The sequence below is a fragment of the Ctenocephalides felis genome, unplaced genomic scaffold (genome assembly GCF_003426905.1).
Source record: "Ctenocephalides felis isolate EL2017-DRISC unplaced genomic scaffold, ASM342690v1 CF-g0.4_SCAFFOLD_00845, whole genome shotgun sequence".
Lineage (NCBI taxonomy): Eukaryota > Metazoa > Arthropoda > Insecta > Siphonaptera > Pulicidae > Ctenocephalides > Ctenocephalides felis.
In genome coordinates, this window is record NW_020536999.1 from 45,807,716 (window position 1) to 45,826,238 (window position 18,523).

The 18,523-nt window shown below is 29.7% G+C and overlaps 1 protein-coding gene across 1 annotated transcript in view; it reads left to right on the forward strand.

Moving 5' to 3' along the window:
- The first annotated feature begins 8,210 nt into the window (after window positions 1-8,210).
- The window catches only part of LOC113363271 (integrin beta-PS-like), a 50,772-nt gene continuing 40,459 nt past the window's right edge, over window positions 8,211-18,523 (forward strand). Inside the window, 7 exon segments of the mRNA XM_026605761.1 lie at window positions 8,211-8,342; window positions 10,675-10,843; window positions 10,986-11,551; window positions 13,540-13,624; window positions 17,738-17,908; window positions 17,977-18,153; window positions 18,155-18,367. Coding sequence (XP_026461546.1) covers window positions 10,679-10,843; window positions 10,986-11,551; window positions 13,540-13,624; window positions 17,738-17,908; window positions 17,977-18,153; window positions 18,155-18,367 — 1,377 coding nt within the window. The 5' untranslated portion in view covers window positions 8,211-8,342; window positions 10,675-10,678.

Here is an 18,523-nt window from a genome sequence, read left to right on the forward strand (position 1 = left end):
CTATACTTATAAAGTAATATTTAGTAGTGGAGTCTAAACATTTGAAAACGACTTTGTTACATCAAGACTATAGTCTAATGGTTTCAAGAGTTTAAAATCGAAATTAAAAGTTTCATTGTACCAATAAAGAGGATAATAATGAATTATGAATTTTTTCTAAACAAGATAAAATTAGCGAAAAGAGATATTTGTGAAACTGGAGATGAAGTGGGTTCATTGGAACACATCATTTTTATCTGTAAACATTATGAAACAAATAAATATTATTATATAATTATGAAAAAATAAATATGTTAATTTTAAATAAAAATAATTAATTAAGTTAAGTTAATTAGAAATATTATCAGCTATATAATCATCTATTAATTTTTTATTTAAATCAAAAAATGAAATAAAATAATATAAATTATTTTATTTTATATAGGAAAATAATTTTGTTTTAGTTGTATTTTGTGTACACATTTGATGTAACTAGTTTTATAAATAACTAATGCCCATAAATGAATACATATAAAAATTATTATAACTCTTTCTTTCTTTTATCTATGTGTTTAACTTTAATTGTAAATATATTTTATTATTTTTGAAAACTTCTCTTAAATTATTTGTCTACTAAAACTGAATAGAAAAAGTGATAGTCTCAAAACGTTCAAAAAATAAACATTTACTTAATATTGAATTATTTTTTAGTGGTTGAAATAAATCAAAAACTATATTATTTAGTATTGGTTCTTAAACATAAGACGACATTTTCAAACAAAAGCTTCCAAACTTCTACTTACATGCTTTCTTGTCTTGTATCATGGCTTTTTAATCTTCATTATTTTTATTATCTATTATTTTTCTTGTTAATAATGTACATCATTTCAGTATTGTTAATATTAAACGAGTAGGGTAAGTTATAATAATGGGCCGAAAATCACGTTTCTGAACATTTTGGCATACCTCGGATGTGTGATTTGAATGGTTTAAAAAACATTCTATTCCTATTGATAGAGAGATGTGCTGATTAGTTTTTGACAAAGGCCGGTCTAGCGGTTACGGAGATACGGAGCAAAGAGTGCAGAAAATAGAAATCGAGTTTTTTAGTGAACGAAGTATCGTTTGATCCAAATAACATTAAATTCGTAATGATTGGAAAAAGTGTTGATTAGTTTTTGGCAAAGCAGATACAGCCATTTCGAAGATACAAAGGTAAATGCACAAAAAATGGCAGTTTTTGAGAGAAATAAACATCCGATTTGAACAGTGCTGGATTACCCCATAGGCCCGTGAGACCCGGGCCTAGGGCGGCACAATTTGGGGGGCGGCAAATTTTTCCGATTTTTTTTTGTCACGGCAATTTATTTTAAGGATTGATCTTGATCTAGATAAGTCTCTATGAAATAGAATGTTATTCGTTTTCTAATCAAACTTATTCAAGGGCGCCTCATTAATATTTTTAGTGATGTATCATGTTTAAAATAAAAATTATCAAATTAATAAGCTTTTTTGTGAGAAATGAAATAAAATAAAACTAGTGGGGTGTATGGCATTGTGCCTTAAGGCAAATTGCTGGAACTTCTCGTACCGTAACGAAATGTATATATAATCAAATACAACGTATTTATACAAATAATACTTCACAATCCAATCAAATATATGAATCAAACAGAACTAGATGCAAATATTAGCAGTAATAATTTCGACCATCTCGCCACGAAGGTTGAATTATGACTGATTGTGGGGTACAATAAACTTTTCGTATTGCACCCTCTATGGTTCCGAACCCGAAACTATTCAATTAGATAACAATTTTTGAATTTTAGTATCATCTGGTAACAATTCATAGTTTTGTCCCTTTCTGACCCCAATAAAAGAAGTGCGTAATAACAACTAAAATCATTCTGTATTTGGACCTCACGGTGGACAATGCAGTCAGTGGTAAGTCTTTCAAAAAATATTTATGTATTATGTAATCATTTCGTGCATTCAGTTTCAAATACGTGTCATGGAACTTGTGTTTTGGTTAATTCGATTTGACTTGATTTTCTGTTGAATTATAATTATAAGAATGTAAATAAATTGAAGTAAAAATTCGTCTCTTTAATATTAAACGATTTGCGTTACATTTTCTAATTCAAAATATTTGTGCTGAAGTGTCGCCTCAGTGTTTATTGTTGTGAAAATATTTAATTTTATCCTTTGAGTTAACATAAATAATTCAATGCAATCTTTAGATTAATAAATTTAAATATAATTAAATAATATTAAATTCTAATATAAATGTTAAGGTTCAAATATTTACGATTGACTACATTTATTTTGTTTCAGATTTCATACAGTGTTTTGGGCAGTGGCGGATTGCTTTAGGAATTTATTGTGCATGAATTCTTTTTTATTTATTCACATTGACAATTTTTAATTATTTTTTATAATTTTGAGTTATTTGCGTCCACATTTTTTTGTTCGTGCGAGGACTTATTCGTAATTTTAATATTGTTTGAAACGATTTCCGCGTTTAAATGTGTTCCTGTCGCCTACCCCCCACGGCAGGTTCTAGTAATTCGCGTTTCGTTAATAAATTTTTTTTTCATTCGGTGTGTGGATCCTTGCGATGTTTTTCCCAGAAGCAACGCAACCCCATACACTTTAATTTCTAATCAGTATTATATGTACAATGTTTAATTTTTTGGAATTATTTTATTAGTAGCATGGATGTAAATAACTCGTTTAAAAATCTAAAAACTTTGTTAAATAAATTACTTGTTTTTATTTTGACTGATTTTTCTGCTGCAATGCAATGAATATGTTTTAATTAAATAATTTAAATTTTTTGTGATTGCACAATAAGTCTCCTAAACGGAGAAATGTTGAAGACGTACTGTTTGAAGTTAAAGAAAAAAGGTAAGATGATACAAAACCCTAAATTATGTAAAAAAAAAACAAAATTGACATTTATTTTAGTATAAATGGGCCTCGACTAAAGATACCAGGGGGTTGAGTACTACAACGAACAGGAGAACATGTGTACCGATATGATGTACCAGAGCACTGGAATAAATACGAGTAGGCTACCACATAGTATTTATAAGTCATTGTCTATTTCATTTCTTTCAAGTCACTTTTCATTTCAGGGTTGCAGAATTAATTTCTCACCACGACGACAAGCACCAGGACTGCTAGGAGATTGTGGTGGATTAAAAAGGTTGAAGGTACCCTTTTTGGGGTGCAATGACTGCTACTTGGTACATCTCTCATTGCGTTTTCCAGTATACAGGGTTTACCTTGGCGCCCCAATCTGACATTTAATAAAAACCGGTAATTATCTGTAGAGTGCATAACTAACTACACGAATGAAACAGAATCTATACTTATTAACTTATGTAATGTTACCTAGTTATTTTTGTAGATGCGAAGATATGACTATTTTTGTAGTCATGTCTTAAGCCTAAATTCTGATATACTATTGTTTTGGTTGATCAAAAAGCTTGAAATTATAGATGTGTATGATACGACGTGATGACAAAGGGGATCGCATACAATCGGACAACCCTCACTTTTTCTGGATTGTGTGTTCTTCGCCCATGGAACAACACACGCACCACTATACACTAACTGCCTCGAGGGTTTGTGTACTTCCGACTCGATTGACTACCTCAGAGGACTGATACTTAAAAAGTGATTGCGTCTTTGTAACGACAGCATGCAATGTTTCCAAAGGGTTGCACAACCTTTAGTGCAAACTACATCCGCCGCCCGCCTATATGGTTCCTGTCGTATGTGGTCCAGAGTCGCGATAAAGACTACATACATCATTTCCAAGGAGTTTCTAAACTAAATCCCCACCTGCCTATAAGGCTCCTATCGTATGAGGTCCGGAGTCGCGATCGTTTTTTAGTATCAGTCCTCTCAGGTGGTCAATCCAATACGGAGGACACAAGTTAGTGCATTAGTGATGGTTGTGATGTTGTGCCAGGGAAAAAGAACACGATCTAGAAAAATCCGATCGAGTTTTCCGATTTTAAGCTTTCCCCTGCGTAATTACGCCGTTCTATACATTATTAATCATTTCTAGCTTTATCGTTACCCCATCGTTAGTACATTCGAATTTAGGCTTAATGCATCACTATACATAAGTGCGGTCAAGCTCTCGGATCTGTAAACATAACTCGGTAACAATCAATAAGTTGGTAAGTAGATTCTGTTTTAATTGTGTAGTTAGTTAAAATCTCCACTGGTAACTGCAGGTTTTGTCGAATCGAATTAGGGCGTTAAGGTAAACCCTTCATATTGGGGAGTGAGATGCTAAACATACCAAATAGCAATCTTTACACTCTAACAAGAGTACCCTTAACCCTTTCAGTTCACCTCAATATGGATACCTACAGGTTTTCTCGTATTCATAAGTTAATATTAAGTAGTTAGATCTTAATTAGATATAAGTATAAAATATTTTTATTTTTGTTGCCGGGGCCCCGTTTGTATGTTCGTCCCTATTCTTAGGGGCACTTTGTTTTTTTTTTCTCATTTCAGATATCTTTCCAAGAATATTGCTTACCGAGCATACAGGTACTACCAAAAAACCTCTACCGAATAGAAAGACATGTGCAAGTGAGTACCAAGAACTATCTCCACAACCCACAGGAGAAAATTGGTCAGACTAATTGATGTATCAAGACATTAAAATTATTAGCATACTGCTAAGTAATATGTATAAATCTTTTTTCTTTATATTTTTTAAACCACTTTTTATTTCAGGCTTAGGGAATTAATTCCTTTTCGCGCCACAAAGCACCAGGACTTCCAAATAACTGCCAGGAGGATATGCATATGTAGAGGTTTTTATCGTATTATTGTTAATTAAACTTTAGTTATAACCATATAATTTTTTAATAATATAACCGGGGCCCCGTTTGTAAGTTCGTCCCTATTAGGGGCATTTGTTTTTTCTTTTCTTATTTCAGATGTCCGTTCAGAAAACATTGTAATGTATGGCTTACCAAGATATACACCGACCACCAAAAGACCACTAATTAAAGGATATGTGCAAGTGGGTACCAATAATTACTTCTACAATCCATACGAATCTTATCTTTATAGGTCTTTATATATCTTTTTAGGTCTTACACAAGATTTGCTAGAAAGTGATATACTCAAAACCAACTAGCACCACTACACCTGAACTACCGCCTACAACTGAATTGGAAGATATGATATAATCGAAAGGAAAATTAACTGTGAAGTAAGACTTTCTATTTTTATTGTATAGTTAGTTGTATTATATTATTGTATTATAGTAGTAAGTAGTTAATATCAGATTAGGGGGCGTTTTGACATTAAAATCTTCGGTCGTACCTTTTTTGGGGTTGTTCGCGTGCTTTTATTCAGAGCTCAAAGGGGTGGCGTTGTGAAAGAACCTTTCTTACATTTTTCGCGCTTTTCTTCACATTAATTAATAATTACAAATCACAAAATGATTTGTCCTTAAACTTCATAGGCTGGGAACCTATGAAGTTTTTTTCCAGTGTTTACATGGTGGATCTGGGGGGTACATCATGTAAATGCTCTTTTTTTATAAACTTACAATCACCGCTAAAATACTAAAGTACACATTTTATATTGATTTTTTTCTTTACCACGAGAGGTTCTTTCATTTTTAAAAACCGACATTTTTGGGTACATTAGGTCATTTCGCGATATATTCGGGTCAGTTAGGTTTAATTAGTTTGTAACTTAGTTTAAGTGGATTAGGGCTGCACAAATCGATACTTAGTAGTATTTACACTATATCCATTTCCATCTGAAATGTTAGAAACGTAAATATGAATAGAAGTATCTATTTCTGTGGCGACACCACATTAAAAAAAACGCGCCTGGCAACTTCACCTCATGGGTGGCGTGGAAGAAAGTTGCAACCTAATTAAGTACATATAATTATCAAACGTAAAATATATAAATAATTATGTTAATTAATAAACATAAATGTGTCAATATATGTGTGCGCATCACTGATAATTAACTAATATCGAAATATCTTAAAATAAAATTTTTGCAAAATAATCTTTGCTTTTTAATATGTGGTTAATGTTATTTTTAAATTTTTTTCAGAACTTCATAAAAAATTATTAGATGCTTTCAGAAAGAATATTGTCAATAATTATTAATTTTGAATTAGTTGTAAAAATACTATAAATACTACAATGCGAAGAGTTATATGGTTTTTGATAATATATATTTTATCTTTTCGCATTGTAGTATGTATATATTTTTTTCAACCTCTAATTCAAAATCAATAACTATTATTCTTTTTAAATGCATCTAATAATTCTTTAGTACATATGAGATTTAAAACTTTAGTCAGAATTAAAAATAAAATCTGAACTATTTTCGATATACACAAAAAATATTATTTAAAATAATTTTTGTTCAAATAAGTAGAATGTTCTTTGAATCATTCAAATCGGACGCTTAGTTCTGTCAAAAACCGCCAGTTTTTGCACATTTAGCTGGGTATCTCCGAAACGGCTGGGCCTGCCTTTGCCAAAAGCTATTTACCACTTCTCCCCGTCATTACAAATTGAATGCTTTTTAGATCATTCAAATTGGATGCCCCGTTCTCTCAAAAACTCGATTTCTATTTTCTGCACTCTTTGTTCCGTAACTCCGAAATTACTATTTAAAATTACTATAACTTACTCAACGCAAAGTTAAAAATTATATCTAAATAATTTAAAATAACTTGCTTAATTAAAAAAGTAAAATTTTGTCTGTTAAAAAGGGCGCCTGAACGGATAGGGCCTAGGGCGGCAGAAAGCTTAATCCGCCACTGGATTTGAATGATTCAAAAATCTTTCTTCTTGTTTTGACAAAAGAATTGTTTTTGGGATTTCTTTTGTGTATCAAAAATAATTCAGATTTTAATTTTAATTCTGGCTAAAGTTCTAAAGCTCACTTATGTACTTTAAATAAATAATTTTACCTTTGTGATTCAGTTTATATAATTTTTATATAGAAAATGATACAGTATTTATGAGAATCTATATATGAAAATCTATATGAAAACATTTAATATTGTTAGAAGATTTTTGTTACGGTACGGGAAGTACCAGCAATTTGCCTTAAGGCACGATACCATACACAACTAGTTTTATCTCCGATGATGTCATGTAGACGATACGCTTTTTCCAATATGATTTTTTCATAATGTTATAAATATATTTTGAATTATATAAGTATATATAATCTTATTTCCCGTAGGGTAAGTTATAGTAATCGCAAAATAATCGAAAATGAAAATTTGTATATATCTTTACGTTTCAGAAGTTTCTGAATATTTTGGCATACCTTAGAAAAAATGGATGTATGTGTGTGTGTGTGTATGTGTGCGTGGTGCATGTGTGTGTATGTGTGTGCGGATACAAATTTTCGTCAACGATTTCGGGAACACGGATGAAGCGATTTGAGTAATTCAAAAAACATTCGATTCGTATTGATAAGGAGACGTGGTGATTAGTTTTTGGCAAAGGCAGGTCTAGTCGTTTCGAAGATATGGGGCAAAAAGTGCCAAAAACGGTAACTCAGTTTTTAAGAGAACGGAGCGTCCAATTTGAATAATTCAAAAAATATTTTACTTGTATTAACAAGAAAGGCAGGTCTAGCGGTTTCGGATCTCTAATGAAAAAAGGAAAAAAAATGCCATCTGGCATCAAATTATCGGATATTTTATAGAGATTTTAACAATAAATATAAATTTTGTTTATATTCCTATGGGTTCCGTACCAATGCTTATCCGTTAGACGGAGGCGCGGCGCTTACGCGCTTCGATATTTCGTCTCTATCCAGTTAAAGCAGTACTATTGCTTTGAAAAAAAGTTCAGAATTTCCAAAATATTTCAAAATACACTTTTCTTCAAAAAGTCTTTTTTTCAAAAAAAAGTAAGTTTTTGTCAAAAATTTATAGTTTCTCAAAAATCTAATTTTTCAGAGTAAATTTTTTTCAAAAATGTTAATCTTTAAAAGAAAATAATTTTTGGTATGGGAAGTTCCAACAATTTGCCTTAAGGCACGATGCCATGCGCCCCACTAGTATAAATTTTAATATTAAATTAAATTAAAATTTAATATTCTTCATTTATCTATGTATATAAGATGTTTTACCCCAGCATCCCGTATAGTCCTCGGTTATATCAATTTCTGAGCGACTCACGAGAGTGCACTCTTGTTTGTATGTCGTGCATGTCAGTGGATGTGTTTTGTGTGCTGGTGTTATGTGTTCAAATAAATTAAATTTAGTATGTTAAAAAACTGAAAAAAGTGTTTAATTATAATGTTCAATTGAAGTTTAGTTATTAGTTTATTATGTAAGTCAACTTTAACAGCCGGTCTAATATTTAAAACATTGTATACATCGTCTAAAAGTACCATTTGTGTAGTGTGGGTGTCTGCTTTTTCCTGTGGGTTATTTTAGTTATATTTATTTTAGAGGGGTTTGAACTCTTAGGCAAGGATAGTTAGAGATAAGCTTTATTAATTAGTTTAAAAGTTATTTAGGCTTGGTTTAAGTATTCTTAAGAGCATCAGGTATCTCTACTTTTACACCCAAACGCCCACAGCCTTGATAATAGTGACTATTTTAAACTGTGGTTTCATTGAGAACACATTTACTAACATAAGATTTTCTCTGTATTGCACGTTAATCATGCAGATGAGTAATATTTCTTATAGCTCTCCTTTTGGTACATGATGTTATAGATTTCTGATTTATTTTAATAAACATAATAATTTAATTATGTAGAGTAGGTAGAGTATGATATGCCTCTCTACTCTTGTTGTCTTTTACAACTTATATATTAATGCTATTTTAAAGACTCAATACATCAATTATATTTTACTCTTTTTCCAATATAATTCAGGTATATGATGCATTTTGTTCAATATCCCTACCATCATTCTTATTAAATTTAGAGTAACTGTGTTATATCAATTATCATTTATTTTTATTTTATATGCAGAGTAAATTTACTTTAAATATTTCAAGGAGAGTTCTGTGATAAATTTGCTCTAATTCACTATATGATATATTTTTTAATAATTCTTTGTGAGTCAGCTTGTAAATGCCATTTTCATTTTGTATTATATTTTATAAGTTTATTGTAGATTGATTCCAACAGCAATTGATGCTTATCTTAATTGTATCTTTTCTGAAAACTATTTCATTTACTCTTTTCTAACAGTATTTTTCATAATTATTAAATTCTCTAACTACTTGATGCTCATCTTAATTGTGTCATTTCTGAAAATCATTTTATTTACTCTTTTCTAATAATATTTTTCATACAATATTAAATTATCTAACTACTTGATGCTCATCTTAATTGTATCATTTCTGAAAATCATTTTATTTACTCTTTTCTAACAATATTTTTCATAATATATTAAATTATCTAACTACTTGATGCTCATCTTAATTGTATCATTTCTAAAAATCATTTTATTTACTCTTTTCTAACAAAATTTTTCATAAAATATTAAATTCTCTAACTACTCGATGCTCATTTTAATTGTATCATTTCTGAAAATCATTTTATTTACTCTTTTCTAACAATATTTTTCATAATATATTAAATTCTCTAACTACTTGATGCTCATCTTAATTGTATCATTTCTGAAAATCATTTTATTTACTCTTTTCTAACAATATTTTTCATAGTATATTAAATTCTCTTAACTACTTGATGCTCATCTTGATTGTATCACTTTTGAAAATTATTTTATTACTCTTTTCTAACAGTATTTTTCATAATATATTAAATTCGCTAACTACTTGATGCTCATCTTAATTGTATCATTTGTAAAAACTATTTTATTTACTATTTTCTAACAATATTTTTCATAATATATTAAATTCTCTTAACTACTTGATGCTCATCTTAATTGTATCATTTTATTTACTCTTTTCTAACAGTATTTTTCATGATATATTAAATTCTCTAACTACTCGATGCTCATCTTAATTGTATCATTTCTGAAAATCATTTTATTTACTCTTTTCTAACAATATTTTTCATAATATAATAAATTCTCTTAACTACTTGATGCTCATCTTAATTGTATCATTTCTAAAAACCTTTTTATTTATTCTTTACTAACAGTATTTTTCATAATATGTTAAATTCTCTAACTACTCGATGCTCATCTTAATTGTATCATTTCTAAAAACCTTTTATTACTCTATTTCTAACAATATTTTTTATAAATTATTAAATTAATACTTATGGCGCTTTCGATCAGTCTTAATGCATTATTTTTCAATTAAGTGCACTATATATTACAAATACTATTATATATGTTAAATAGTCTTATTTTTCTATTTCAGAATACTAATTATAATTTTATAACATATTTTATTCTAGTGTTTAATTTCTAATATGTTTCTTCAAAAACATTAGCTGCTTTATTCAATTAAATTATAATTATTTATCCTTTTCCATTCAACTCTTACATTTTATAAAGATTCAAAAATTCAGATCAATCGCTGGAATTTTATGATATACTTTATTAATCTTCTGACCAACAATATCTATTTGCCAGTAACCAATTTTTGTACACTTATTTTAAGTAAATAAGTTCAATTATTTTATATATACACTCATTTATGCATTCACATTATGATTATAATTTTTTTCATTACAGAATCATGTTTTCTCAAAGAATATGGAGCCTATTGGCTCTATTTTTATTTATATTAAATGAATCGAATGCCCAAGTAGCAGAAAAACTGACAGCACAAAATCCTTGCATCGCAAAGACAACCTGTAGTGAATGCATACAAACCAAAAGCTGCGCCTGGTGTTATCAACAGGTAAATAGAATTATCTAAATAATCATTATTTACACAAGAATGACATCATGACTACTAAAATGTTGTGTTTGCTATAGAAGTTAAATTTTAATTTGCTATAAAATATATCTATTATTAAGAATGTTTTCATTAACAATTATAGGATTTTGGAGACCGTGCAAGGTGTTTCCAACCTAGTCTAACTTCTTCATCTTCAATATGTGATGAACGATTCACTTGGAACCCTGACAATGAGCAAAGAATGATTTTACAAGAAGCTCTGTCCAAAGCACACACTCATTTAGGTACTGGAGCATCAATAGGTTCCGGTTCCATTTCTGGTAGCTCCATTGGTTCTTCTTCTACGTCGTCTTCCTCATCTAGTTCTTCCTCAAGTTCTTCTTCATGGTCTGGCAGCGGAATGGGTGTTAGTTCAACTCAAGGACAAAAGGAAATTGTTCAAATCAGCCCACAAAAAGTAGGGCTTAAATTAAGAATTAATGAAGTTCATAAACTAAATGTTTATTATGCACAAGCTGAAGATTATCCAGTAGATTTATATTATTTGATGGACTTGTCTAAGTCTATGGAAGATGATAAAGAGAGATTGTCAGCATTGGGAGATTTACTCTCAGAAGCCATGAGAAATATTACTTCAAATTTCCGGTTGGGTTTTGGATCTTTTGTGGATAAAGTTGTGATGCCATATGTGTCAACAGTGCCAAAAAAGTAAGTAAACACTTTAATATTTTTAAATTCAATATTTGAAAGCATATTCTATATAATTCAAATTATCAAAATGGTATCGATTACAAATCATACTGTGGAGCACTTATTGATTTATTGTCAGTATGGTAGATTGATCATAATTCAATTATTATTTTTTTATTAAGAAGAAAATTATTTTTGCTTGATCTAGAAGTAAAAATAATATTTCTATATTAAATAATAATTAATATTATGAAAATGTTGTTTTCAATAGTTTTTATAGCATAGGTTCTATTCTATTCAGTAAATTAATAGAAACTTATGAAATTAGAACATGCACTCATTGTGTGCTAATCTATAATCAAGGTGATAGATTCACTTCGTTGCATTTAAATGGCTTTTACTTTAAATTTAGCCACATATGTTTTGTAGAACCCTGTACTTAAATTAAAAAAAAATATTTGTTATTTAGACTAGCACATATTCCAAAAATAATTGCGCCGAGTTGCGATGTTTAAAAAACCATCCGACTTTTGAAATGTTTATTATTTGCGCGTGTTTATTTTATTTTAAACAGTACTGTATGCACTGTTGAGATTATTATTCGTGGAATTATGCGTCATTGTTGTGTGACATTGTTATCCCATTTTTTAATTCAAATTTATATGAAGATTGACTCACCTTTTTAAGAAGATATCTTTGTTTTATTGCGGGTTTTATGAATTCTTCAAAAATATATTGGAAACATGACTGGGAATTAAGTAAATTAGCAGAGATTCAACTGGTTCAGTAATTATCTTTTAAATTGCATAGTTTTTTAGAGGCAATTAATCCAATCTAAATATAAAAGATCAAGTTAGATTTTGATACTTAAACGAGGTGCGTTTTTGATTTACTTTGTGTCATACAGATTTACAGTTATCTTATATGCAATTTCGCTTCAAGAGTTTTAGGTTATTAATAAGTTGATGAATAGATTATGTTACCCATTATTCACTAAGAAATCAAAATTTAGTTAAACTAAGCTTAGCTCGGGCGTCCATTGGAATCAAAATTGTTTTTAGCACCGTTTGTTTGATTTCATATTAACTTTGAGCGCAGAAACAATTATTCACAATTCCTATATAATATATCTTTAATTAAATAAGTGCATAAATAAAACTTCAATATTTATCTGACCTTAAGGGGTTATATACACCTAATCGGCCGAAAGAAAGCCATTTTTCTAAAAAAAATTCTGTTAAAAACTATTAAATGTATCGAAACAAAAAAATTATACACATATAAAGGCATCTTTTAACTGTATTTTAAAAATAATTGCAGGTAAAAATATTTATTTAAAAAAAAGTAACAGCAGGTGCACTCTCGCGCGCGACTGTCTGAAATTATCTCGCGCTGCTAACCTCCTTTTTTGGCATTTGAATGCGCTTTGAGCCCAAATTTTAATTTATATTGCCTTCATATAATTTAATAATGATTCCATTTCTTCATTAAATATGCCATTCGAACTGGTCGGAAAAGTTTTCAAGAAATTGCTTTAAACACTGTTATAAAATTTAGAATGCAATACTGAACAGTCTAATAACACGTAACTAAGTTTTCCTCGGGTTTTTCAATTTTTTTCGCATGATTACTAAATACTTTCTTTGGTCTCAGCCGTGTTTTTTTTTTCAAATTTGCGTGTAACTTCGAAAATATTTACCAGAATGAGATAACAATTTTTGTGTACAAAATATATGTACATTGAGAAAAGAAAATAAAAAATTTTTTTTTAGAAAATCCTAACAATAAGTGTATATAACCCCTTAAGGCATAGTTTTGTGTTTGATACATTCTATATCTAGTGTTTCTAGTACAGCCATAATTATCAATTATCAATTATAAAAAATGTCCATAGTTTTGTATAAAGTAAGATTTTTCTAAATTGAATGTCTACTGTCTATGAATTTCTGGAGAAGTTCTGGGAAAGTTACAGGAATAAATTTACGATCATAGAGATAATATTTCAGATTAAAAGCTCCGTGTGATAACTGCGAAGCACCTTACGGTTACCGGAATCACATGCCTCTGAGTATGGATACACAACTTTTTTCTGTAAGTCCTTCTCTAAAACTATCCCTTATGTAGAGTGGTGACATTTGAGGGGAAAGCCACACCCATTTTGCATCTTTATATACATATGTTGCAATGTATTATGTATCGTACCGTATCTTATCATCACATATTTGCATGTCTTAAGATAGTTTTTTTTATTTGTTTATTGTTTTGTGCATATAAATTGTAGGTGACAAGATTATTGTTATTTGAATGGACGCTGAAGTATTTGCTATGTTGTATCTATAATTGTTTGGTATATTGATATTACTGAAACACTTTTGGATATGAAGATATTGTAGGTCTAATTGAGTGAAAGTATCCAAAATTAGCTCTTAAGAATAAACAACCAGACGTTTCCGACCACTTGTTATTTATATGTACAATTGATATAGATTTCTGAAATTAATTTAATTGTATTTTTTGGAACTTGTAATATAATCAATTTGGGTACTACATCAAAATGTACAGGACACTCGGTAAATATCACTTCACTCAATAAGTCCGTACGATAACTAAGAAAAACTATTTTTTTTGGCAAAATTCTTTTTTTTTCATTCAATATAGTTTTCTTCGAAGACGATATATCAATTATAGCGAACTTCGAACTTTTAGAAATCATTTTTGTAGTACGATTTGTACTTTGCCACAAAATTCGGCCATCATCTCATCAGTGGCAAAATTTTCTTCAGATAGAGCATCATTTTGAGATCTGAGAACAGGATATGATATCTGGGGAACAGATCTATAGAGATCTATAGTGAGTGTGGAAGCGATTCGGAACCTGATTCATGTTTTTTTGGTCACTGTTTTTACAGATTTGTGACTTGGTTCGTTGTACTGATGGAGCAGCACGATTTTCTTTCTCAAATGGGGCCGTTTTTCCGATTCTGATCTTTAAATGTTCCAATAATGTTAAACAATAGTCACTGTTGATGGTCTGGCTTTTTTCAAGATAGCTGATGAATATCATTTCTTGCGTATCCCAAAAAACTGACGCCATAACCTTATCAGCTGATGTATGCATTTTTTCTCGATATCGTGTCTAATCCACTCGGCTGGCTGTCTATTCGACTCCGGAGTGTAGTGTTGAAGCCAGGTCATATCGATGGTGACATATTGATGCAAAAAGTTTTTATTTCGAATAAACAGCTCCAAATACTCTTACAAATCATCAACTCCTTATAATTTTGGTCAATTTTGTGAGTTTGCGCGGCAACCATTTAGCACAGAAGTTTTTCCTATTCAAATATTTGTGAATGATATGTGACATCACGCACTATTGGTATCTTTAGGGTGTCATTTATCTCAGGGAATTTTACTTTTCGGTTTTCCAAAACGTGGGGAATTTTTCTATATTTTCCGGTATAACCACCTCAATTGGCCTTCCAGAGTGTTCAGCATTGTCAGTGTCTCTATGGCCACGATTAAAAACAGAAAATAACTTCTTCACCATCTACCTTGATTTGGAACAGTCCAGATAACGCTTATTAAGCTTTGGTAGCATTGGTATTTTTACCCATCAAAACTCAATGATAAATCAACTCACAAAATTGCTTTGAATTCATGGTTTCGAAAAACTCGAAAGTAGCGTCACTTGAACTTCTGTAACTTGTAAACTAATCGTTCGATTGTCATGAAATTTTGATATATATCTTTTTAAAAATGTTGCTTCCTAAAAATCATATGGATGATTACATAGCTGCATCATTTATGGGTTATCCTACGGACTTATTGAGTGGCGTTATATAATACGAGCAAGGAGAGATTGCAAGTCCGACCAAAACAAACAAGATACTGAAAAGAGCGTATTTATATTTATTGTATCTCTTTACAGCAAACGAAATAATAAGGAGTCAGTCAAGTTGAAAACATTTGTTTACCCCAGGCAGAATAATGGCATGGATTACTTACATTATCTCCATGTTAATAAATTTCAGTTGTAAATTTGAGAGTCTTGCGAAGCAGTAAACCTATTGCACTAACTTCAAAATTAAATAGAAATATTCACAAATAAAAACTTGTTTCTAAGAAGTTATGCAATTGTAATATTTCTTTGTTATTATAAATTGAAATGTTATTTTCCCAAATTAGTAACAATATTTCTATATTTAGCCTTATAGAGCCTTGTCCTCACTGTGCAGCCCCATATGGTTTTCGCAACGTAATGCAATTGAGTCGAGATACGTACCGGTTCGCCGTAAGTTAAAAATGAGATGCCACTCACAAAAAAGCAGTAATAATTAAACTTCGAAACTTTTCATATATTACTTTTTGAATGCATTTTAAGATGATTGAAAAATAGTTTATTTTTGACTGTTTAATTAGTTACCTTGCACATATGCAACGTTCCCAGTTGTTCTAGTTTTATCGCGGTCAGAAATAATCCAAAATAGCCTACGGAACAATTATGGAATTCAGGTCGAAAATGTTGTATGAGATTGTTTTAACTGCTTTTCCATTTAAATTACCTGAAATGTTAGATAATTTTATCCGGGATACAATCAATTTTATTCTTCTTTAATTATATAATTAAATAAATTTAACATGTATATTGAGTTTGTTTTAGTAGTCAATTTATTTATTTTAATTTATTATCTAAAACGCTTTTGATGTTGTTTATCTTATCATATGAATGTTTAACTTATTTTTAATTATTGCGGCCTAATTATTATTAATTATTAAAATGCATATTCAATAAGTAAATGAATGGTTTCATTGAATTAACAGTGGCACATCTAGCCTGACCTAATAACGTTAATACAATTTTCGCACATTTCTATTTGCTAAATAACGCATTAAAACCGTTAGTTTGCCCTTTTGCTCTTTTAATAATCTCCATACTTTTTTAAACCCTTTAAATTAATTTTTATAAATAATCCTAGTAAAAATATTAAGCTTCTTTGTACATATTGGGCTTATAATCAGGTGACAAATAAATAAATTATTGATAAAGAAGTATCAATTTTTCTATGAAAATGCCTCAATAATAACAATTTTATTAAGTGTTGTTTTTTGTTAATTTTTCCATCTGTTTTTGCATCAGTGCACGTTCTGTTGATTTGATTTGTACTTCTCTGAAACCAATAAACAAAGAAGCCCGATAAATCTCCATCTACTAGTTTTATAAAACTATTTATTAATAAGCGATTTCTAATATAGTACCCTAATTAATATGTAATTTCATCACATTTATTTTCAGGTGTTTCATATCACAAATATTAGCTTTGAATATTATACATGGTATTACTGCATCTTATTATTCGATCTGCATGCTCTAGCAGAATAGTAAAATTGTAATTTTAGATTGTATATTAATTCCATGCTAATTCTGTTATCAAATACTTAGGTTTTATAGCATTATGTGCATAGAATTTATGTATGTAATAAATAATTTTATTAACACAAACATATTACTAATTAAGCATGCTTTAATAATTAAGTTCTTACTAATTAGTCAGTTAACAAAATCTTGTGATTTAATAAGAGCTTTTAGGTGTAGAGTATCATTTTGATCAATGATTAACAATTCGTTTTGACTATTGTTCTAACTCCTTAAAATATCCGATTACTAACAAAAACTGTATATAATTAAACATTGCATTTGCACATAAAATTATCATATTGATTCTCTAAACGTATAAATACTCACGATGAATCAAATATGATACTTAGAAATGAAATTAAATTATATAGAGATTTTGCATGATGGTTGTATAAATTTCGATAGAGATATTATTCTAACTTATTTGAGTCAGCACAATGGGACGTCATAATTAAGACGTAAAATAGAAATTTCATTAGTTTTTTATATGATTGAAAATTTAAAATTTTTATATGATTTCAATTGACTTCTCATTGTTGCATTCAAACATAATTAATTCTATTATGTAGAAGATGGGCGTTTTCCTAATTTTCTTTTATTATTGATTGATATTTTATCAAATACAGAATTTATGTTAAAATATTAACAGTATTCAAATTTTACTATTATATATCAGTAACTATTATTTTTTTTCAATGTATATCTTTTTCGAAAATTCTCACGCCTATTCTCTACTGTGCAGTTTTTGTTGTCTAATATAATTATTTCAATATCATATTGAAACATAGGGCGAAGTACGAAACGCTTCAGTTTCTGGTAACCTGGATGCACCAGAAGGCGGTTTTGATGCCATCATGCAGGCGGTGGTTTGCCGTGAACGTATAGGTTGGCGCGAGAAAGCCAGGAGATTGCTGGTTTTCTCCACAGATGCTGGATTTCACTATGCTGGTGATGGAAAAGTAAATCTTAAATATATTTAGTTCATTAGTAATTACTTTCAAATCATTAATAAATATATATTTTCTAGCTTGGTGGTATAATTACACCAAACGATGGCGAATGCCATATGGACGCCAACGGCATGTACTCATATTCTAGTCTTCAAGATTATCCCAGTATCTCACAAGTGAATCAAAAAGTCAAACAAAATGCTATAAACGTAATTTTTGCTGTAACTGAAAGTCAAGTTAATGTCTACAAAAAATTTGAGCAGTCACATCGAAGGATCCTCAACTGGTGAACTTTCGAATGATTCTTCTAATGTTGTTGATTTAGTTAAAGACCAATATAGCAAAATTTCATCTTCTGTGGAAATGAAGGATAATGCCACAAGTGCAGTCAAAATCAAATACCATTCTCATTGTTTATCACCTGGAGCTGGGTTAGGACAGGAGACCAACAAATGTGATGGTTTGAAGGTAAATTTTGGTTAACGATATTGATTTTACTGAATCATATTGGAGAGAAATGTATACTAACATTGTAATTTTCTTTGATTTATATTTGTATCTCAAATGATTTATTTGATATGAAATAATATGCTATTGTATTTGATTACTGTAAAAATGGTTATA